The 24,097-nt window shown below is 42.5% G+C and overlaps 1 protein-coding gene across 2 annotated transcripts in view; it reads right to left on the reverse strand.

Annotated features, from left to right (window-relative positions):
• The window catches only part of CERS6 (ceramide synthase 6), a gene marked incomplete at both ends in the record, with an annotated part of 306,258 nt that extends 294,670 nt beyond the window's left edge, over positions 1-11,588 (reverse strand). For both annotated transcript variants that reach the window (XM_080719887.1, XM_080719886.1), the window contains one exon: positions 11,419-11,588. In XM_080719887.1, the coding sequence (XP_080576013.1) occupies positions 11,419-11,588 (170 nt within the window). The remainder of the gene's footprint in view (positions 1-11,418) is intronic.
• Positions 11,589-24,097: the final 12,509 nt, after the last annotated feature.

A 24,097-nucleotide genomic window follows, 5' to 3' on the forward strand; every position in this document is an offset into this window, starting at 1 on the left:
AGGCAGGGTGACCAGTGTTCCAGCTTTCCCTGGACTGAATACCACTCTACAATGGCACTGCCCACTGTTAACAGCAGCCAAGCTCCTCCAGGACCTGGATGGTGGCAGAGAGCCAATCCCTTCATGGCACTAGGCCTCCGTGCCTTGATGCATACATAAAATGGGAGGTGGAATCTTGGTTGGTTTTTGTCTCTGCAGTATTTCTGGAAGTGTGGCCTTCACTTCAGAGAATGGGCGCCTTGACACAGGGTCTGGCACTGAGGGAGGTGGCGTGAGCAGTAGTGTATCCTTGGAGAGGAGTAATTTGACCACTTTTATCACATTCATATGTATGGCTTCATATGGTTCAAAGAAAAAAAAGCAAACCAAATTTGAGAGAGTCAAGTATGGTGGTGCATACCTGTAATCCCAGTACTGGGGATGCTGAGACGGGAGGATGGCAGGTTCAAAGCCAGCCTCAGCAAGTAGTGAGACTCTCATCAACTTAGCAAGAACCCGTTACAAATTAAAAATAAAACAGGGTTGGAGATGTGGTTTTGAAATAGAATGCCCCAGATTCAATCTCCAGAACCACACAAAAAATATTAAAATCTACAGCTAATGTACCCCCCTTACTGCATACACCCAGAAGCAGACTGTTCCCAACATCTCCTCCTCACTTGGTATACCACTGCTGTCTGACCCATGCTTGACCCAAATATTGTTGAATGAGTAAATTTTTATTTCATACAAAGTTTGCAATTCTACTAAATTATGACTATGCTTAAGCAGAGGCAAAGGCAGTTTTTGGTAATCTGTCATTCAAGAGCACTGCGGTTTCATCTCTGCCTTACTTCCTCATTTAAAAGGAAATTAGGAATGTTCTCGTCCTACCATACCCTCTATCAATGCCTTAAAAATGGAGCATTTAAATTTTAATTTTCATGGCCAGCTATTTACAAATTATATTTAAATTATGCAGAGCTAGAAGATAGACTCTAGTTGAAAGCAGGTGAGAGTCCTTTCTGAATATTTTAGTCAGGCAGGTTAGGCACATTTGTACCAATAGAAGTTCAAATTTGGGGATTCACATTGTTTTTCTTAAGGAAAATACGTAAATGTATAGTTTTCAGCCAGTTTTAAATATCTGTATCTTGTTAAATATGATCGCAATGCCATTACACTGAATTTCCTTTTTTAAGGATCAAATTGAAATAAGCCACTGGGCTTAAAATTCTGAAAGAAATTAATAAAGGTCATCACAAGGCTTTCCTATATATGAAAAGATCTTATTAGAAAAATATTAATGTACAGGTGGACACAGAAGAACCACAGGATCGAAGCTAACCTCAGCAACTTATCAAAACCCTGTCTCCCAAAAAGAAATAAAAAGCCTGGGGGTTTAGCTCAGAGGCAGAATGCCCCTGGGTTTGATCCCAAGCACCACAAATAATAACAATAATAACAACAATGACCATAACAATAATACTAATGTATAATCTCAGCAAAGTGCACTGCATGACTATAAGCTAGCCAGGGTCCCATTCTTCACTAAGATGCTAGAGCTGTTTTCTATCTGTTACCGCCAGAAAAATCAGAATCTTCCTCAGATGAAAAAGAAAAGAGGAATGATAACAAGTAGAGTAAAACTCAAATGACTGCCTTGACAACTACCAGTGAAAATGGGATCTACCACGCATGCTAATCATGTAGGAGTCAGCCCACTAAGCTGCATTCTAAAAGTCAGGGTTCCAACAATCACTCAAGAGTGAGTGTGTGTTGGTGTGTGTCCATGACTAGAATAAACCTGCAGAGTGAGGACTCACTATTTCAATGAGCTGAACGTGGCCCTCAAGACAATGTACACGTTATCTCATTGACTCCTCGCAGCAACTCCCAGAATTTCAGGCAGAAACTGGACAGGGTTAATTTGCTCCTAGACATATAGCTAGTGAATGGCGGGGCAGAATGCAGCCCAGGTCTGAAATCATTATAAATATCAAATGTGATGCTTGCCATTTACAGGAGGCTAAAGAGCCCATCTATTTTCCTTTGAGACTACATACAATAAAAAAAAAAGGACCTTCAGGGGAGACTGGGATAGGAGGTAGGTTGGGATATCTGCATAAAGCTCCCTCCACTGAAAAGAAGCTTCCTTAGAAAACTCTACCCAATGGAAGACCATCCTCTCCGGCCTTCTCTCCAGTGGTACAAATGCCAGGGATGCCAGGCCTGAAGTGGCACACAGCCACCTACAATTGTTTAAAACCTCACCATTAGAAATAGTTTTCTGCCACCATATACAAGCAGGCCCCTGGTGTACAATCCACTTCATTGTGAACAATTGGGGAAAAAAGGCTTTGACACATTCTCCTCCCTAAATAGCCAAGGTGCTTCAAAGATGGTCTAAAACTCTAAATATTTACTCTTTGATAGAACCAGTCAATCCTCCAGTTCCAGGATCAAATACATAAACAGGCCTTACTACCTCCACAGGCTCCACCCTCTCCCATGTCCCTGCACATCCAGCACGTTCAATCACTGTACACAACATCATTTCTCAAGTAGGTGCTAAATACTACACTTTGCCATCAATTATGGCCTACATGAGGTGTGATTTTTATTGAGTCCCCCTTAAATACATTTTCCCATGGAGCCCTCCAATACTACAAAACCTGCGTATTTCTCATTTTTCAAGTGAAGATGTGAAATTTCAGAGTATGTTGTCCCTTGATACACAGAATATAAGAGAAAATGTTTGTATTTAAACCCAAGTTCTGTATTCTTTCTGATAGCCCAACCATTTTCCTCTTCAATCTAGTTAGGAATGTATGCTTCTAATTAATTATAATAAACATACAAAATGTTAACATAATCTAATGCATTGTCACCATCAAGCCTACCCAGGCATTCAAAGATATACACACACCCACAGACACACAAAGCCCTTATATTCTTCTAATCTCCCTCAGGCCTGAATGACTGATTGCCTCTGTTTCAATTTCCCTTCACTCAAGCTATTGTGTCCAGACTGCCACTCTGCTTAAACGACCAAGTCACTTTATTCTGCTTTGAAATGGTGATCTATTAAAATAAGATCTACAGAGCCACTCAGACTAGCTGGCAGCTTTTACTCTGATAATGGCCAAACTGTGTCCCTGGACAAGACTTCAGTGGTTTTCTGCATCCCTTCCCCCTGCTAAGCCATATGCTGTGCCTCTTCTCTCAAGACTTCCTAGTGACTTTAAAAGCTCTGCACCAATGATACTGTGAAGGGAGGCAGAGGGATGGATGGAAGAAAAGAAAGAAAACACTCTCAATCACAGCTTCAGAAGCGCATGGATAGTTGGGTAACCTGAAACCTCAAAGGTCAGAAATAGCATTATATAGAGAGACAAAGGCAAAAGTCATAAACAAATGCTAGTACTAAGTCACTGTAAAACACGATTGCCTAGTAAAGGAATGTGTCCACTCCCATAATTAAACACCACTGTGAGCCTGGCGAGATGGCACATGCTTGTAATCTCAGTACTTAGGAGGCTGAGATGGGAGGATCCCAGGTTCACAGCCGGCCTCAGCTACTTAAGTGAGGCCCTCTGCAACTTAGTGAGACCCTTTTTCAAAATAAAGAATAAAAAGTAGGCCTGAAGGTGTAGCTCGGAGGTAGAATGCTCCTGGATTCAACCCCTAGTTCCTCAAAAAAAAAAAAAAAAAAAAAACATTGTGAGCTGGGTGTGGTGGCACATGCTTATAATCTTAGCATCACAGCACTTAGAAGGCTGAGATAGAAGGATCACAGATTCACAGCCAACCTCAGCGACTCAGTGAGACTGTTTCAAAATAATAAAAATGGGGGGAAAACACACATAATTTGTCTATCCCCAATGCCACCTCTTTCCCCGCCAAATTAAAAAACTATCCCACAATTAATTTCTGATGTAATAGCAGGAGTAGAACACAGGGGCAATCCAAGAGAAGTACATTTTAATGACCAGTAAGGAGGTAAGTCCTATTAAAAAAAAAAAAAACTACCAGCCGGGCGTGGTGGCCCATGCATTCGGGAGGATGAGACTGAGGATCGCGGTTCGCAGACAGCCTCAGCTACTTAGTGAGGCCCTCTGCAACTTAGTGAGACCCGGCTTCAGAATAAAGAATAAAAAATAGGACAGGGGTGTAGCTCAGAGGTCAAAATGCCCCTGGGTTCCATCCCCAAACCTGCACAAAATAAAATAAAATAAATAAAAAAGAAACTGCCCAAAATATTACATAGATGAGTTATGGAAAGTAGAGTTTTGTACAATGACTACACCTCAGGATAAACCCCCAAAACTACTGTTCTATAATACATACATGCCTACCGATGCTTACAATCTGACTGCCTTTATAATGTGCAGCGTTTGAGAAAAATTATCTTCAAGTATTCAAATGTTTAAATCATTTGCTTACAAAATACATGTAAAATGAAACTGAAAGGCAAGGAGGAGGGTCAAATCTGACCTTAACTCACCCAAAGCTCCCACAGGACCCATCCAAGCATAGGCCATTTGGTTTGGGAGAATTTTATCCTATTATCCTGGTTGGCTTTAAATGGATTGTGTGCTCACTATGCTGGCTGCCTTTCCTTTAATCCTGCGGATTCTCTGTAACCATGGGAGGTGCTTTTCTAAAGACCCCTGTACACGCTGTTCCTGTTATCAAAGTGTCTGATTAACAAATGGACTTGAGGTAAGTTGTACAGTCCAAGGCCCTTCCAAAGCAGCCCCCCAGAATGTCTCCAGGCTCTGTGAATAGTACACCTGCCTTCCATTTCCCTAACTGCCCAGCCACCCACACACATGACCGTGGAAAGAAGAGGGGCTCTCCTAGATCAAAAGAGAACTATGCAGTTATCTTATTTTTAACATATGCATTAAAAAAGAGCAGTGCTTCACAGGAAAGATCAAGACGACCAGGATGTTGAATTTTGCTGCAGCTAGAAAAATGCCTAGAAAGAAAAGATAACTTACTTCTTAAGTGAGATGTGTGACTGTATTAACTCAGTCTTAACACTCTTAATACTCTACTGTCTTTTCTTTTATTGTGGGTAAAATACATATAACATAAAATGTATACTCTGGAGCCATGCATTGGGTGCATGCTTGTAATCCCAGCATTCGGGAGGTGGAGACCAGAGGATAGAGGTTTGTGGACAGTCTCAGCTACTTAGTGAGACCCTGTTTAAAAAATAAAAAGATGCTGGGCGTAGTGGCGCATGTTTGTAACCCCAGCACTTGGGAGGCTGAGACAGGAGGATCACACAGGCTCGAAGCCAGCCTCAGCTATCTAGTGAGGCTCTCAGCACCTTAGTGAGACTCTGTTTCCAAATAAAATATAAAATAGCTCTGGGAGTATAGTGTGGACGTAGAAGAGCCCCTGGGTTCCACCCCCAGTACCATTAAATAAATAAACAAACAAACAAACAAACCAAAAAAGAGGGCTGGGGGTGTAGCTTGGAGGTAAAATGCCCCTGGGTTCCATCCCTAGTACTGCAAACAACAACAACAAAATAACTTATACTCTTAACCATTTTTAAGTATATAATTCCTTTTAATGCTGAATAATATTTCATTATATGTTGCTATGGTCTGAATGTTTGTGACTACCCCTGTCCCTAAAATTCCTATGTTCAAACCTAACTGTTAATGTGATAGTGGTTGGAGATGGGGCCTTTGGGAGTGATTAGGTCCCCAAGGGCTGGGCCCTCATTAATGAGATTAGTGTCTTTATTAAAGAAGCCTGAGAGAATTGCCCTTCCACTTCCATGATATGGGAATACAACAAGAAGAGTCCTTCTGTCAACCAGAAAACACATCTTCAACAGATACAAAAATTGTTGGCACCTTAATCTTGGACTTCCCACCCTCCAGAACTATAAGCAATAAATTCCTATTGTTTATTTATTACCGAGTCTCTAGTATTTTGTTATAGAAGCCTAAGCAGACTGAGAGGTACATATCTACCACACCTTATTTATCCATTCATCCATCAATAGATCATTAGGTGAGGTTGCTTCTATCTTTTGATTATTGTGAATAATGCTGCTATAAACATGAGCAAGGACCTGATTTCAATTCTTTAGGACACAGAATCAGAGGTAGAATTGCTGCATCTGATGGTAATTCCACTTTTAATTTTTTAAGGATCATTCAAACTATGTTTTAAAGTAGCTATACCATTTACACTGCCACCAGTAACACACAAGGGATCCAATTTGTCCTCGTCCTAGCTCACTGTTTTCTATTTGCTTTGTTTGCTGGCTGGCTTTGATAACACCACTCTAATGGGTATGAGATAGCACCTCATTGTGGCACCTGGCAATCTAAGAGAAGACTACTTATCCCTGTCCACAGAGACCAGCTATCCTCAGCAGAAAGTCCTAAGTGAACTCAGGGTTAATTTTGTCATACGTAATGCCATTAAATCACTTGTGAGAGTTTAAAGTCATCTCATCTGCCTTCCCTGCTATTCTAAGACACTGCTCATTTAAAGTTATACCTTTTACCCACAGATTAACCTAGTTCAAATAACTACACTACTATACCTGTAAGTGTAAGCTTTTTATTTTACTAGATGAAAAAAAAATAGTGCTAAAGTTCTGTAAAGAATACCACCCCTTTCGTTTTAGGTTGTTTCCCAACAAAACACCCATTACCATCAGTTTTTCCTAGCCCAGTCAGAAACTATAGAAAGCAACCTCTGTGTATGTGAACCCAACCCTTGCCTCTTCTTGTATCAGATTCCAGAAAAGCAGGGATCCACAGTTTTAACCTCAATCACACCATCATCTAATTAGCTAAATATGGCATAGTTATAGAGACTGCATGAGAAAACCATGTTTGCATGAAAACTTTTCAAACACTCTTTCATAATATATCTGGGGATATCACTGTATCACAGAGTGTATAAGGGGAGCTTCCTTCACTAATGAACTTCACCTCATACCCCACTTTTTTCTGACAGCTCATTCACTCACGTCGCCTCCCCCTCTTTTTTCCCTCACTTTTTCTCTCCCTTCCCCTTTTTCTTCTCCTCATCTGCCCCCAGAGTGCCCTTCTCAAAGCTGCTGGCAAGGCAAAGATATGACTTTTTAAAAGCTCATTGGCCAGATATTCCCTTTCACAAAACAGAGATAATATTATTCCTTGAAAGTTTGGGGACAGCAGATCACTCTGGAACTGAAAGAGCCTGGCCAGACTGGTGGTGTCAACTTCATGAAGGGCAGCCTCATGATACTCCCACACAGCTCGGCATTTGGAGAATCACCCTGTCTGGAATGAGCTGTTCATTTCTTACCCGGTCAGGTGTCAGAATTACCCTGGGTTCCATACACAAGAGATCTGAGGAAAAGAAGCAACTATTTTCTCTGAATAATCTTCTGTGTTGGATATTATAAATATTGCAGCTTTTGAGAGCAGAAATGATAATAGCCCAAATGACTCTTTTGACTCAAAACACAAATGAAAAACACTAAAAAAAAAAAATCTGGGCATGGTGGTGCACACCTGTAATCCCAGTACTTGGGAGGCTAGGACAGGAGGATCACAGATTTTGGGCCAGTCTCAGAAATTTAGTAATACCCCCTAAAAAAAAACTAAAATAAAACCAGTTATTAGAATATTTCTGTGAAAAAGAAATGTCTTTATTCTGAGAGGATGTATTTCTGTCTGCCTGTCAATTAGCCTGCTTCAAAGTTTCATGATATTAAATAATTAGTACGCTTCAAATATAGTAGAATTGCAAGAATCGGGGAATTAGGAGAAAAAGCTCGTATTATAATGGACACTCACTAGATAAGAAAAATAAGCAAAGCTAAATTAAGAGGCTGCCCCAGTGTAAGTTTTGACTAAAACTTGGATGTTCTGATTCCTAATCAATACTTTCTGCATCTCTTTCTCCTAAGTCCATAAAGAAGAAAATGCATTTGTTACCTTTAATTTAATTCCACATTTATTAATACCATAACAAAACATATTTCTGAAAACATGAAGTTCGAGGAAAGTATTTATTATAATTCCTAAGAATAGCTTATTGAGCCTAAGCAAACATTACATCAAGAAAATTAATAAAATAGATGATAATGCTATATTATTAAATAATGTTTTGTTCTGTCATCAAGTCAGTAACATAATGGCACACACTACAATTTTCATTCTAAGAGAAGCCACCCAAGTTTTGTTTTGTTTTGTTTTGTTTTCAACAACAGATATTATGTTGTCAATCAAGTTGTATCTACAATGACCCTTTCAGTCCCTATCCAGAGTTAAGTGTAGTATAAAGGCTATGCTAAAAATCACCACTATCTGGGCTACTCCTAACCTCAGTCAAAAGCCATTGACCTTAGGCTGCTCCATCATAACCAGCCATGCTGGGCTCCCATATTGCTGTCCATATGCTGCTGGAATGTGGCCTGCTCTGGCCACTAGAGTTTCCACTGTCAACACCCCAACAGTGGGGATGAAAACAAAAGGACGGGACTGTTCAACTGGGCACAGCCAATGCAGTCAATTCATTAGTGTTTTTCTTCGTAGAGACAAATGCATGAGACTAATGAGAAGGCATTTGAATTCACAATATTAGCCATAACAAGGGTAAAAAAAATCTCCTAAATATGTTTCCAATTTTGAAATAAAGGACAAAAGAAAAATAAAAGGAATTAAATTTTGAGGGAATTATTATCACAAAAACATTTCATGTTGCAAAGAAACTCATAACAGGCTTCTTTAAATAATACTGGCCCTTACAAAACACTACAAAAGAAAGATTTATGCACAACACGTTAAAAGGGTACTTACAGTGAGCTCTATCTGTGATAACAATATTGGCTGGTTCAGCAAAACTGGTTCAGGCCCTTGATGGATGCTACTGAGATGAGGGCCATAGCTGGATCCCAGAATGTGTCATTTGTGCTTGAGAAGAGGAGAAACAGGCAGAATTTCTAACTCAGGGTAAAACTATACCTTGAGGCTGGGTTTGATGGCACATACTTGTGATGGCACATACTTGTGATCCCAGTATTTGAGAGGCTGAGAGAGGAGGATGGCAGGTTTTCAGCCAGCCTCAGCAATTTAGTGAGGCCCTCTGCAACTTAATGAGATACTGTTTCAATTTAAAAATAACAAAAAATAGGGCTGAAGGTGTAGATCAGAGATAGGATGTCCCTGGGTTCCATCTCCAGTACCCTCTCCCCCAAAAAAGAGCTCTGTACTTTGAAATTTTCAGAGAATTAAGAAAGTGTGGATGGTTAAACATAGGGCTGTCACAATAGGAAGAAAGTAGATACTTTTCCAAAAGTCAGCTGCATCTGGTGGTATGTGTGCCATATTGGACTGCTATTCTGAACGTGAATCATAAACTTTTTTCTGTACGGACCACTTCTACTTGAATCAATGTCCTGAAAGAAACTGATCAACACTCTCCTTATCGATGTGAGGACATTTGCTATGACTGAGTGCTGAAAGCAGCTGACCACTTGTGTAAACGGTGTCGTCATGAGGATATTCAAAGGAAGAAATAAAATGTTCGGGAAGAGGAAAACCTACTATATTAGTGGAGATGTTTTGTTTTCTTTTAAGAAGAGTCTCAGTACAGCGCTATCTTCACTCTCTAACATATTTTTTCCCAACCTAGTGGACAGCATGGAGTCAGCACAGAGAAGACTGTCAGGAAGATGCAGCATTCTACACACAGATCAACTGCCATGCTTTTGTTCTTCAAAACACAAAACTGGAGAGCTGCTTCAGATGCATTAGCTATCTAAAAGTGAGCCCAGCCAAGATTTATCAGATAGACTTTATCAGATGCCATGCAGCAGTCGTGTGTGGAGCCCTTACAATGTGCCAACACTAAGCAACCTGCTGTTCTGAGTCCTCTTGTCTTTGGAGAGACTGCAAGGTTAGACATGACTATTTTCTGTAAGTAAATATACGCTGTAGGTGCAACTCTAAGCCTGCAAACACGCTCACTTTCCCTCATCACTGGATATATGCATGACATACTTGTATTGGGTTCCAATCATTTTAAGATAAAACATCTGTAAACTCTTCCTTTGTGCATGTCCATTTCAACATGGAAACAGCTGCCTCCGTTCTTAAGTAACAATATTGGCCATTGAAAAATACACCTTCCTTGAACAAAAGATACTTTTTGTTCCCAAGAAGCTTTGTTGCTATTTCCAGCAATAAATGACACAAAAGATATGTTCTGCCATCCTCAGTAGTGGTTTGAAGCAAAAAGAAACAGCCAGCAAGATAAAGGAGCCAAAGCATAAGAAACAAAATCAAGGTGAGCTGAGGGCAGAGAAAAGAGAATGAAAAGTGGGAATTTGTGGGTTTCATTCTGTTATGGTGCTGGGGATCAAACCCAAGCACCCAAGCACCAAGTCTCCCAAGTGCTAGGTGAAAGCACTCTACCGCTGAGCTATATTTCTAAACCTGGAAGTGGGAATTTGTGATCTAAGCAATTCAGCCTTTTCTGATGAATGGGAAGGAAGGTGGGGGAAGATGATGTTTGCAGTTAAGAAAAAGAAGTATGTGCTACTGGCTAGGTTTTGTTTCAATAGCACCGGTAGAATGCATGGCAGGCAGGAAAAAAAAAAAAAAAGGAAAGAAAGAAAATCTAGTTTAGTGACTAAAGGCTGATTCAATGAGAGTAACACAAGTTTGTTCCTGATACAATGGAGATACTTAATCAAATCAAAGAATCATGCCAGCAGTTATATGACATTTCTTTCAATTATTTTAGATGTGTTCTGGTACCACAAGAAGTTTATGATTATTCATAGGGCGCAGCTATCGATTTCCTAAGATCATTTTGCGGGGGGGGGGGGGGGATGTGCACCCATCCTGTCCCCTACCCTCTTTCAAAGAAACTGCTAATGGCATGGAGTATTACTGCCACTAATTTCCAGACAGAGCGCCTGATGCTCAGTGCCACGAGTGGAAACCACATAGTGACAGGAGGCCGAGGGGTCCCTGGCGAGTTCTTGGGAAGCACACTGCCTACAATTCGAGTGCCCGGGTGTAGACTGCCGGCCGGCGTGCGCGGTTCCTCCCGTCGGGCGCGGGCTGTCAGGTGGGGACGGCGGGCCTGGGGGGCCGAGCGGGTGCCCACGGCCGGCCGGGTGCGGCGCGTCCCGCGGCGGCCGCCCGCACCTTTGTTCGCTGCCCTCGGCTCGGGGTGTGCGGGCGGCGACCCCGGAGCCCGGGAGCGGATCCGCAGGCTCCCGACCCCCGCGGGCTCGGGAAGGCCGGCGAGGCGCAGGGGTCAGCGGCCCCTCCCCGGACACAAAGGTCGGGGGTGTGATCGCCAAGCGGGGCGCGGGGCGTGCGCCGAGAGCACGCGAGTGTGCGTGTGCGCGCGTGTGAGCAGGGGGAGGGGAGGAGGGGCTGCAGCCCTTCTTACCTCTCGAAGAGGAGCCGCACCATGAAGATGCAGAAAGCCAGCGGGAAGGCGAGGTACAGGTCCTCCGCCTGCGGGAAGGTGGCTTCGTCCGTGTTCTTCAGGTCCGCCCAGGTGACATTGTGCGGGAGCCAGAACCTCTCGTTCCAGAACCAGGCTAAGATCCCTGCCATCTTGCTTCGTCCGCTCCTGTCCTGCGGCTGCCGCGGCCGGCCGAGCTCCCCTCCGCGCAGGGCGCCCGGGATGCGCGCGGCTGGCCCCGAGCCCGTGCCGCCGCCGCCTCCTCCGCGGCCGCTGCTCTGAGCCCGGGCGCCGCGTCCCCTCCGCCCGCCCCGCGGCCGCGCGGGAAGGGCCCGCCCCGCCCGTCACGTGGCGCCCGGCCCTCGCCCTGATTGGCTGGGGCGCGCGTCAAGCACCAGGCACACGCGGCCGGCGCGCCCACGCCCCGAGGGCCGGGCTCCTCGCTGCCCGCCGCCAGCTGCCCGGCCGCTGTCAGCCCCCGGGCCCCGCCACCTGGAGCCGGCCCCCCACCCGCCCCAGCCCCCAAGTTCGCTCGCACATGCTCAGATCGCCGGTTCCTGCCCCGCTGGAGTTTCGGGGCTCTGGTCCTCTTCCCGTGCATCCTGGGGAGGAAGGTAGGCACTGGAGCTGAGCTTCTTCAGAACAGCCTTGCACTAAGGGAGGACAACGAAAGGAGAAGTAGCGGGCGCAGAGGCAAGGGAGAAAGAAGTAGGAGGAAAGGATCCTCCACTCCGACGCCCGCAGAGAAGGGTGGAAATCAGGAACTGGGACAGGAGATGTTTAAGCAAGAGATTTCTGCCTCTGCCCCAAGCCTGCCTCTTACCCCATCTTTGACTTCCCGGCCTCGTGGTATTACTACTTCTCATCAAAACAGCTCCCCCAAGGAACAAGGCCCTTTATTTTGATTGATGAAGTGGTCAGTAAATTAGGTATTTAATTGCTATTTCATGATGATGATGATGATGATGACGACGACGACGACGACGACGACGAGGAGGACGACAGCTGCCGTATTCTGTAAAACCTCATCTCTCAACCAGTCTTTCTAAAAATGCTGCTGGACCAAATGTTTGGCATATTATGAGAGAACCTCCACCCTGCTATTTGCTGGGCTCTTTATTTCTGTCCTGTGCATCTGAAACCTTTAAGGCATTAAGCACATTCGCTCCCACCAGACATTTCCCTATTGATACAGGAACCAGGGGTGTATTCGCGAGTGAGTGACCTGTGTTAGACCTGGTTTCAGAGGATACTTTGTTCACGTTTCTCACAATCCTTCATTTTCTTCCTGATTCTGTGAATAAATCCTACTAGATCTTCCCAAGGGGTGCACACACGCAGAGTGTGGCTATTCTTCCTCCCCCTCCGGCTACTACCTTCTTTTCATTCCTTCCCATTAAAACAATGGCCTGCACGGTTGCCTCTAAATTCTCACCCCTCGGATTCCTTTTGAACTTGCATTTGGCCCTCTGCCTCCTCCACTGGGGTGAAACTGCGTCAGGTCACCAACGATCTCTGAGCTGCTGGTCTTACTGCAGGCTGCTTAGATTGGGTAGTTTAAGCATCGGAAATGTACTTATCACGCTTCTGGAGGCTGGGAAGTCTCAACCTGCTGGCAGGTTGGCATCTGATAAGGGCCCTCTTCTGGGTTGACAGACGGCTGTCATCTCTGTCTCTCGTGTGGTAGCAGCAGAGAGAAAGGAAGCAAACTCTTCGGTATCTTCTTACAAAGACATTAATCCCCTTGCTGAAGGCTACCCCTCAGGATGCAAACACCTCCTAAATGCTCCATCTCCACACACCATCACGTTGGGAATGAGGCTTTCAACATGTGAATTGGGGGGGGGGGGGACACGAGTTTCAGTCTCTAACAGTTTTCTTGGCATCTCCACAGTAGCTTTTGGTCCAGTGGCAGAGTTGCTTACCTACTGAAACATAACTTGGTTGGCTTCCAGAAAGTACACCCTCTGTTTTCCTCATCTTTTGTGGCCACTTCTGTGCTGTATCCTTTCTGTTCACTCCTTATCTTCCTAACCCCTGAGCACTGGACAGGCCTTGGAATCAATTATTTTGTCCTTGCCACTTTCCTTTCTGTATCCATTGAGTGGCGATCTTACCCAGCCTTGAGGTTTCCAACACCAACTGCATGGCTTTCAGTGTCATGCTAATAGCTCCTACACTTATCTCTCTAGCCATGAGCTTTTTCTTGAACTTCAGATTCCTAAATCCAATGTCGGCTCCACAACTCTACCTGGCTGCCTAAAAGCTATCTCATGGCCAAACTATTAATTTTTCCCCTAAAATCTCTCCTGTAACCCTGACTCATAACAAAAATGTGGAGTCATTTTCCTCTTTCTTTCTCTCACACCTCCTTTTTAATCTATCACAAATACAGTTGGCATCATTTTTAAACTATAATTTCACCTTACCATCTGAGCCAAACAACCCAACCAGCATTTCTCACCTGAGTTACACTGTAACCTCCTAACTCCCAATTTCTGTCCTTGTTCCTCCATAACCTCTTCTCAGCCATATGACCCTGTTGAGATGTAAGTCAGATCACTGCAGTACTTAAAGACCTTCATCTTCCATCTTTCCCCGGTGGAATCCAAAGTCATGACAATGTCCTACGACAGGAGGCTCCATATCACCTCTCTGCCCTCCTCTGCACTCCTCTCCCTCTCTCTTCAATCATGCTACCCTCCCTGCCCTTCCTGGAACATGTCGGCCAGCCTTAGAGCTTTTGCATTGGCTTTTTCTGCCCCTGACTGCTTGCTTTCCTCCTCCAAATACCCATCTTTGCTCTTTCTTTAATGTACTCTCTCAGTACATTAAAGCCTTCCCTAGTTAATCCATAACCCTCATTTCCAAAAGCATCCATCTCCATCAGCACCATATGTATTTTTATTCCTTTAATTCTCTCTCTCTCTCTTTCTCTCATGCATACACATAAATGTAAGCTTCAAAAAGTTCAAATTGAGCCGGGCGTGGTGGCGCACGCTTGTAATCCCTGCACTTGGGAGGCAGAGACAGGGGGATCGCACAGGTTCTAAGCCAGCCGTGCGCGTTGGCTTAGGAGACCCTGTTTCCAAAATTTAAAAAAATGTAAAAATAGGTCTGGGAGTGTAGCCCGGAGGTAGAAGGGCTTCCAGGAACCCCAGTACCACCAAAAAAAAAAAAGTTCAAATTGTATGTATATTTTATTTACTGTTCTATCCCAGAACTATATGCCCTAATACCTGAACAAGGTCTTTAATTGCTATCTTGGTCCAATCCCTGAATCAATAAAATGTGGTCTGATGTGGAGTATTTTACTCTATCGTGTTTCTGGTGTAATCATTTGGATGAAGGATGGTAGGAAGGGGTCATTGCTTGATAGAGATATTCCAGACAGGTAAAAGAGTAGATGATTGCTGCACCATGCATGGGCACAGAGGTGACTGGTTTATAAGCCTTCCCCATATCTTATCTCATATAAACTTCATGACAGACAAGTGACCTTGGAAAAACAGGCCCTATTATTACACAGCAGGGGATTAAAAAGCTCTTAGAAACTCAGCGACTTGTGCAAGATTCCCACGTTAAGTACTAAGTCTTCCTTTCACTTCCCAACAAAAGCCACCTTTCAGAATGTTCCTGAAATCTCACCACCTTCTCAAAGTTGATGAGTGGGAGAAGCACTATCTTCTACTCACCTAGGGTAAGAGTTCCAGGGAAGCAGGAACTAAGGGAAGAGAAGAGTAGGAGAGAGAAAGAGGGAGAGGAGGCACAAAAGGGTGAGGTTTGAGCTGGTCACAACCTTGACATAAGCTGTTGGTATTGCAGGATATTTTCAGATAGGCTGTTTGAAGCTACCACGTGTCCAAACAGCAGGAGAAAGAAATGGGTGAACATGTATTCACTGGCTCCCTTGGCCAAGGATCAAAGCTCAGGCCTACCAACACTTATTGTTGTACACTGAAGAGACAAGGAGCTTCTGGATAGCACAGAAAGCCCTGCAGTAGGAGGCAAGGTGCTATCAGGTCACACACAACAGAATGACGTAAAAACAAAGAAGCAGCCATGGAGGGGTCTGGCTAGCCTAGAAGGCTGATCTCCACCATGACATGACCTTTTGCTACAAAGGTGGTGACCAGCCTCACAGACTTCCACTCTTTGGCCTGCAGGAATGCAGCTAGCTGGTGCCAGGGTATCTTCCAGAAGGTCATCCCTGAGCAGCTGACCACATGATCTGGGGTAGGAGGCCAAGTGCTATAGGTCACACACAATGGAGTGACATGAGAAAGAAGGAGGCCAGAGAGATAGAGAGACATGTTGGCATTGGACCTCTGGGGTCCACACAGTACCTGGGGGCTGACCATGTTCTCACCTTGAAGTTATATGAAACAGCATATCTTCATGATAAAATCCCCTTTTTGGTTGGGTTGCGACCATTTTAATCTGAAAAAAAGTCCCACTATCCAAAACATTACCCTAAGATGTCTTTAAAACTCCGGTCAGCCAGGCATGGTGGTGCACACTTGTAATCCCAGCATTTGGGAGGCTAAGACAGGAGGACCAATGTTCGCGGACAGCCTCAGCTACTACTTACTGAGGCCCTTTGCAACTCAGTGAGACCCTGTTTCAAAACAAAAAGAAAACAAAATAGGGCTGGGGGTGTAGCTCAGAGGTAGAATGCCCATGGTCCATCCCCAGTACCATACACATAGATGCGCACGCGCGCGCGCACACACACACACACACACACAACTCAGGCCAGGCCCTAAGAAAGGTTAGTCATTTAAAACACACAGCACAGTGTATCCCTCTCAAGGAAGCCAATTTATACCTGTGCAGGCTTCTAATTGTTGCCCAGGAAACCAAAATACAATTTACGCATCAGAAAAATATGTAGCTCAGTGAGAAAATGAATAGTTGGTTAGTAAGTAGAAGGGACAAGGAAAGAGAAAGGATGAAAAAAATTTTGTTGGGTTGGGGGTGTGCTGCTGTCTATACTGCATATTAGGAAAGCATGCTTCAAGTTCCAAATATGAAACCGCATATCACAATACGCCTTCTTTTCAAGGCCACTGGAAAACATCAAAAAAGTTTTATTTGATATTTCAAGGTATACACCCACATCTTAGTTCTTTCACATACATTTATATTCACACAGTAAGGAACTTCTACTTCTCAGATGCAGGAGGACAGCAGAAATTTCAATGAATCTCCACTATGAGTTGCATAACACGAAGTTATAGAACTTGATCTACAAAAAGAACACAAAATCTATTTGTGCAACAGGATGTACTCAGATGAAAAGCCAGATAGCAGCACATACCAGCCCCACTCAAGATGGCACTAGACACTGAATGACAAGTATCCAAGTACTACAGATAATGAGCGCTTCCTGCTCAGAGGAAGAAGGAGACATTCTGTTTGGAGGAGGTCAAAGGAACTTCAAGGGAGAGGCAGAAATGGAATCAGGCTCTGAAGAATGAGTAAGATTTGATAAGCCATGAGCCATGGTAAAAAGTGAGAGTGCTTTGTTAAGAGGGAGAAAGCACTGCTGATTCACTAGATTGCAAATGGCCTTCAGTAGGAGACAAAGGAACACTGCTATTTATTTAGTAAGGACTGTATTTTATCTATGATTGTAGCATAGAAGCAATTCTTTAGTACTTTTTCTGGTACACAATACATATTCAGCTATTCTGGGGATTAAATATATATATATACAAATAAAGTTTTTTGTTGCTTAAAACACAAGGTAATACTAAGATTATGTATTATGTATTATTATTATTATTAGGTGCTGGAGATGGAACCCAGGGGAATTTTCTACCTCTGAGCCACACCCCAGCCCTTCTTATTTTTTATCTTGAAACAAGGTCTTGCTATATTGTTAAGGGTCTCATTAAGTTGGGGAGGCTGGCCTCAAACCTACACTCCTCCTGTCTGAACCTCTTAAGCACTAGGAATATAGTTTCTATATGCCCACCATACCCAGCTGTAGGCATTCAATTTAAACACTTACCTCACTGATTTTGAAGAAACCTGGTTTTCACTAGAAATAATGTGGAAATAATGGCAATTTTTTTTTATATCACTACAGTCATTCCTCATGAGTATAAAGCCTTCTTGCAGTGGCTGGCCAAACCATCTAAAGTATACAATTGTTTTTCACTGTTCTGTTACTAGTCTCTTGGGTTTTCATTTATACAATATTTGGGATGGGTATAAGAGAAGTAGTTTGGGCAGGAAGAATCAAGGATACATCCCCATAGTACACAGATACCCACAACAGTGCAGAAAACTCACACCTCCTGCCACTTTAAGAAAAAGAAGTGGGGAACTCGCAGCACTGGAGTTAGGCTGGGTTCAGGTGTAGAACCTAAGCAGGAATATTGAGTACACATTATTTGCTAAAAGTTCTCCAGCAGGATTCCTCCCTCTTGTACTCAGTCTTTCTTATAACCATGTCAAGTACTGAAGATCTTTCTCCTCCCTCTTTTTTTCCTGACAGTTTATACCTTTGAAAACCTTTTCTAATACTGACAACCATCAATTACTCTGGTATTCCTATCTAAACCAAATCCTTGGCTGTTTTTTCTATTGTCTCTTCCTACAATCCAAATCTGTTTATATGTTAATTTTCCCCTTGAAACTTCAAGCTACCAATGCTGCTTCAGAATCCAATTAAAATTTTAAGCATGCCATTGTGTTGCAAAGCTACCAAAGGAAAGTGAGAAACAGCCAGATTATATGACTCTGAGCTGTCCAGGTAAGGGTTACACTCACCTTCCTGACATTTCTATAGCTTCATAGTTATGTTTCACCTCACCTACAAGGTAGATTCGACCAAAATGGCGTTTTCTATATGTGACTGGCATTTAGAGAGCAGGCTATATGACTTATCAGACAGAAATCCTGAGCTATACTTTCCACTATGCAAACCAAAGAGAAACAAAACCCAACTAATGATCTAGTAATTTGTGGGGAAAGTAAATAACATATAATATTGCTCGAAATTATTGACTTTACATTGAACAAAGATTTCAGGACTGAAAGGGACCTCATGTGCCATTAAGTACAGTTCACCTTCTGTCAGCACACACACTAGTATTAGGCATCTTGATGAGAGGAAATTTACTACCTAACAAATTGATCCGTTCATTTTGGCACAGCTACGACTACTAGAAAACCTTGAATTAAGACACAATCTTGAAAATCCTGGTAAAATCTCCCTAATTTTCACATATATAAAACAGGGATGGCATTTTAGATGAACCTAGAGCTCCAGGATGAGGTTCATGTCTACTCACATCACCTTGGGCAAAACTCAGCACTGAGAACTTGACTAATCACTTCTACATAACAGCATTAGGAATGGCTGAGTGATAGGCCATGTCATCCAGGGCTTCCTTGCATCTATGGCAACAACAAAGAACTTGCCAATGGGATAATCAACCATTTGCCTACTGATTTAGAGGATATCCTATGCTCCATTCAAATGAAACATGAAAAAGAGTAGTCAGATATCTCCCCACTTTGTGGGGTGGAGGAGATTAACAAGTAGACATCATGATAATCACCAATCAGCTGTGTAGATAATGGAAAACTGAAACTCGTGAAGTTTAAATCATAACATGATTGACCTTAGAGCATATAGTTGCTCACATAAAACAACAAAAAATGTAAAGACAGGCAGAAATATGAAATATGTCTATTTCATATTAGACATAGAAAGAAGCTGGTGGTTGTCTAAATGCCTTTCTCAGCTAAATTTCTTCATGCCAAATAGTAGTTTTAGAGGGTAAGTAATTCAAATTATGCAGCAAGGTTAAAAGTTACTGTTAGCCACAGACCTGCTGAGCTACTTGAGAAGAATTACAGCTACGACTATCAGATCTGTGGGTGCCAGGAATTCACCATGTTTGGTTGGGGTTTTTTGTTTTGTTTTGTTTTTTAGTACTAAAGTACTAGAAATTGAACCCAGGAGTATTCTACCTCTAGGCTATGCCCCCAGCCCCTTTTTACTTTATTTTTAATTTTGAAACAGGGTCTGGCTAAGTTGTTGGGGGCTTCGCTAAATTACTGAGGCTGGCTTTGAACCTGCCATCTTCCTACCTTAGCCTCCAAAGTACTAGAATTACAGGTGTGTCCCACTACACCCAGCTTACCATATTCATAAAAAGTAGGGTTTGCACACTCAAATGACTTCAGGAGTCAGACAGGTAACACAATAATAGAACAATCCATGAGAGAGAAAATAGGGGTGAATCGGATTATACAAGAATTCAAATTCTCCTTTCCCTCTTCTTTCCTTTATTTCTTCTAATCCCTATTTTTTATTCTTTGTTTTGAAACAGGTTCTCCCTAAGGGCTGGGGGTATAGCTTGGAGGTAGAATGCACCTGGGTTTCATTCCCAGTATCCCCCCCACAAAAAAAGGACTAAGCCAGGTGTGGTGGTACACACTTGTAATCTCAGCATTCAAGAGGCTGAGACTGGAGGATCATGGTTTGCGATCAGCCTTAGCTACTTAGTGAGGTCCTTAGCAACTCAGTGAGACCCTGTTTCAAAAGAATTTAAAAAATAGTGCAGGGGGTGCAGCTCGGAGGTAGAATCCCCCAGGGTTCCATCCCCAGTACTGCAGGCAAGTCGAATATGTTTGCAATCTTCAGTTACTTCTTGTCTTCACACTTAACGATATTCATTTAGGAGGCCATTTTCTAAAATAAATATGTTTTTATTGGAATTTATCCAGGGAATAACAACCAGTATGCAGAGTGTATATAGAAACGTGGAGGAGATGCTTAGTATGCTCTGTTAAGAGTACCCAGTTTTGAGTTTAAAATATGTATAGGTGTAAGTACAAGCTTTGCCAGTAATAGCCTATTTTTTCCTTTGAAAAATTACCTCTTGAAACCTCATGTTTTTACATATACAAAGGAAATAATACTACCTATCACATGGTATTAAAGTAGGATTTAATGAGATAGTGTACATTGCTTAACATCTAGATGGAGACTGTATTGTGTATTGTTAAAACATGGCACAATTTTCCTTTCTACAGGAAAGAAAGACCAAGATTTTGTGGAAATAATTTACCTTCAAGTCATGTCAGAAATAAAGGCCCATGATGATTGGAAGAATAGGCTTTTACTTAGCACAGGAAAGGAGGGCAAAGTAGAAAGGGTAATGGATAAAGGTTCCAGAAGCCTATGCACTCTGAGCCCGGAGTGGTGGCACACTCTGGTGATCCCAGTACTTGGGAGGCTGAGACAGGAAGGTCGAGGCCAGCCCCAGCGACTTATTGAGGCCTTTTGGAACTTAGTAAGACCCTGTTTCAAAATTTAAAAAAACTAATAATAGCCGGGCATGGAGGTGCACGCTTGTAATCCCAGCATTTGGGAGGCTGAGACAGGAGGATTGCGGTTTGCGGACAGCCTCAGCTACTTAGTAAGGCCCTCCACAACTTAGTGAGGCCCTGATTCAAAATAAAGAATAAAAAATAGGGCGAGGATCGTAGCTCGGAGGTCAAATGCCCCTAGATTCCGTTCCCAGACCTGCAAAACAAACAAACAAACAAACAGAAAAAACTAAAAAAAAATATATTAAGAGCCAGGCGTGGTGGGGCACACTTGTAATCCCAGCACTTGGGAGCCTGAGACTGGAGGATCGTACAGTTTCAAAGCCAGACTCAGATACTGAGTGAGGCTCTCAGCAACCTAGTGAGACCCTGTTTCCAAATAAAATATAAAATAGGTCTGGGAGTATAGCCCGGAGGTAGAAAAGCCCCTTGTTTCCATCCCCAGTACTACAAAAAATAATAATAATAATAAAAAATAGGGCTGGGTGTGGCTCAGAGGGAGAACTGCCTTGCACCCTAGGCTCAATCCCTAGCCCACACACAAGAGAAGCACATGAACTCTATGTGTGATTCCTCATGATACTTTTACCTTAAAGCTGCTACAAATACCTTAGACACAAACTGCTTAGAACCTGTGACATTTTGTGGAAACTCATAAAACAATGGGTACAGGCAACTTGGCAGTAATAAGCAAGTGAGAGTATGATTAATAGAGAAGATACAGGAAGTAGGACAAAGAAATACTATTAAGTTTTTATTGACCTATCATCTGATGGCAACTAAAATAGATCACTCTAATGATAAGATTGAAATTAAGTTATAAAAATTATTTTGTATCTTTACATAGTATCATAATATCAATGACTTAATGAATTCTTAGGTTCATATGGGATTATCAAGTATTTTTAAACAAATTCTTTTTATTACATTTCATTTAGAGAATGCCTAATGTAGTCAGGCATAGTGGTGCACATTTGTAATCCCAGTACTTGGGAGGCTGAGACAGGAAGATCACAGGCTCAAGGACCACCTCAACAAGTAGTGAAACTCTCATCAACCTAGTGAGACCCTGTTTCAAAATAAAAACAAAATAGGGTTTGGGGTATCACTCAGAGGCAGAATGCCTCTGGGTTAAATCTCCAGTACTGAAAAAAAAAAAAAGAAAAGAAAAAGAAAAGAAAAAAGAATGCCTAATGTCTTTAAACAGACAGCTCCAGAAAGAATTTGGATTCTTTGGAGGGTATGGAGATAATAAACATCTGTGTCAGTTAAAATTCGCACTATTGTGCTATGATAATGCAGGAAAAAAAAGAAAGAAACTTTCAGTGGCTTGATGCAATAAAAGTTACTTCTCTTTCAAACTGGATTTCCAATGTGGGTCAGCAGAGACCTCATTTTAATCAGAGATTCAAGGTAGCAAAATTTCTATTTCAAATGCACTTTCATTATTACAGAAAAAGGCATGATAAATCACGTACTTGTACTTAAAGCTTCTACCCAGAAGTGACATTGATTCTTATGCTCATATTTTATTGGCTAAAGCAGGTCCTATGGCCAGGTCTAACTTCAAAGTAGAACATAGATATTCAAATCAACTATTAAGAATTTCAATTGAAGCCGGGCATGGTGGTGCACACTTGTAATCCCAGTGGTTCAGAGGCTGAGACAGGAGGATGGCACAGATTCGAAGCCAGCCTCAGCTACTGAGTGAGGCTCTCGGCAACTTAGTGAGACCCTGTGTCTAATAAGATATAAAAATAGGTCTGGGCGTGTAGCCCGGAGGTAGAAAGCCCCTGGATTCCATCCCCAGTACCACACACACACACACACACACACACACACACAGAATTTCAATTTTAAACTTCATTTTATCTTGATACCATGGATAACAGAGAACACAGTATAGTTTAACAGGTATGAGTTCTCAGGCCAAATGGCTATGTTTAGGATTAAGGGCTGCTTTTTATTAGTTATATGTCAAGAAGTAGGTAACAGTTTCCATGCCTTAATTTCCTATTTAAGGAGGTAGCAAAGAAAACATCACCTGCCCCAGAAAGTTGTTTCAAATAAGAAAATGGATGTAAGGTACACAGTATAGTCCTATCACCTGGTGAGTGCCCGATACAGAGTATCCACAATTGTTTTGTTAGTGAGGAAGAGGAGGAAGAAGAAAATGCAGAAGAGGAGGAGGGGAAGGGAGAGCTGTTTTGCCACCTCCAGAACCTGGACAACAGTACCCTTGGATGGATGAGCTTCAGTCTCAGAATCATTCATTCATTCAGTGAATATTTGCAAAGCCCAATGCCAAGTTCTAACCACCAACTGTATATTGGTGGCAAAAGAAATACAGCACCTCGTGTTTTGGAACTCATTGTCCATCAGGAAATATAGAAGGAGACAGTCTGTCCTTTAAGGTGTCCTTATGAAGCTCATTGTGCCTGCTACGTCATATTTATATCATCTCCCCAACCATATGTCTGTTCTGGCCCTCTGATGCTTGTACAGACATATCAAATGCTTACCCTGGCTCTCCATAACATATATTGCCTGCTGTCTCTAGATACTGGCAGGTTTGTTTGCATGCCGAGATCCCCAGCGATGCCATACTTCTTTGCTTTACACACTCAGCCTAACCTCTTGCTCTGTTCTCCTGCTACCCTAGAATTCTGCTCATGTAAGATGAAGTGTCTGAACACTAGAAATGCACTAATACTTGAGGAACTCTTCTACTCTAAACTACTGTCTTAGAAGGTAGAGGGAAAAAGGAATGAAGAAAAAAACAGAGAAAGAAAAAAAGGAAAAACAGGAGGTAATTACTGTCAAAAGGAAGCATGCTTAAAATTATAAAAAGAAATTGGATGCCTATACCACTCTGGAATGTCTTTCCAAAGGGGCTGAAATCAGAAAAATACAGTAATATATGCATAGCCATGTTCATAGCAGCACAATTTACATTAGCCAAATTATGGAACCAACCTGTGTGTCCATCAACATCTGATGGATACAAAAGTATGGGCTATACACACAATGGAATTCTAGTCTGCAATAAAAAGAACAAAATTATGTCATTTGCATGAAAATGGAAGACCTGGAGAACATTATGTTAAATGAAATTAACCAGTCACAGAAAGTGAAAGGTTATATTTTCTCTAATATGCTCAAGCTAGGGAGTAATTAGGATACCAGAAGCATTCCAGATAATGGAGGAGAAACTTCAGTGGAGGCAGGGAGGTGGTTTAAGGGAAGTAGAGGGGGAACACTGAAGTTCATCAGTAGAATTACTACCATCAACTATGTGTATATTTGT

The sequence above is a fragment of the Muscardinus avellanarius genome, assembly GCF_963383645.1.
Source record: "Muscardinus avellanarius genome assembly, chromosome: 2".
NCBI classification, from domain to species: domain Eukaryota; kingdom Metazoa; phylum Chordata; class Mammalia; order Rodentia; family Gliridae; genus Muscardinus; species Muscardinus avellanarius.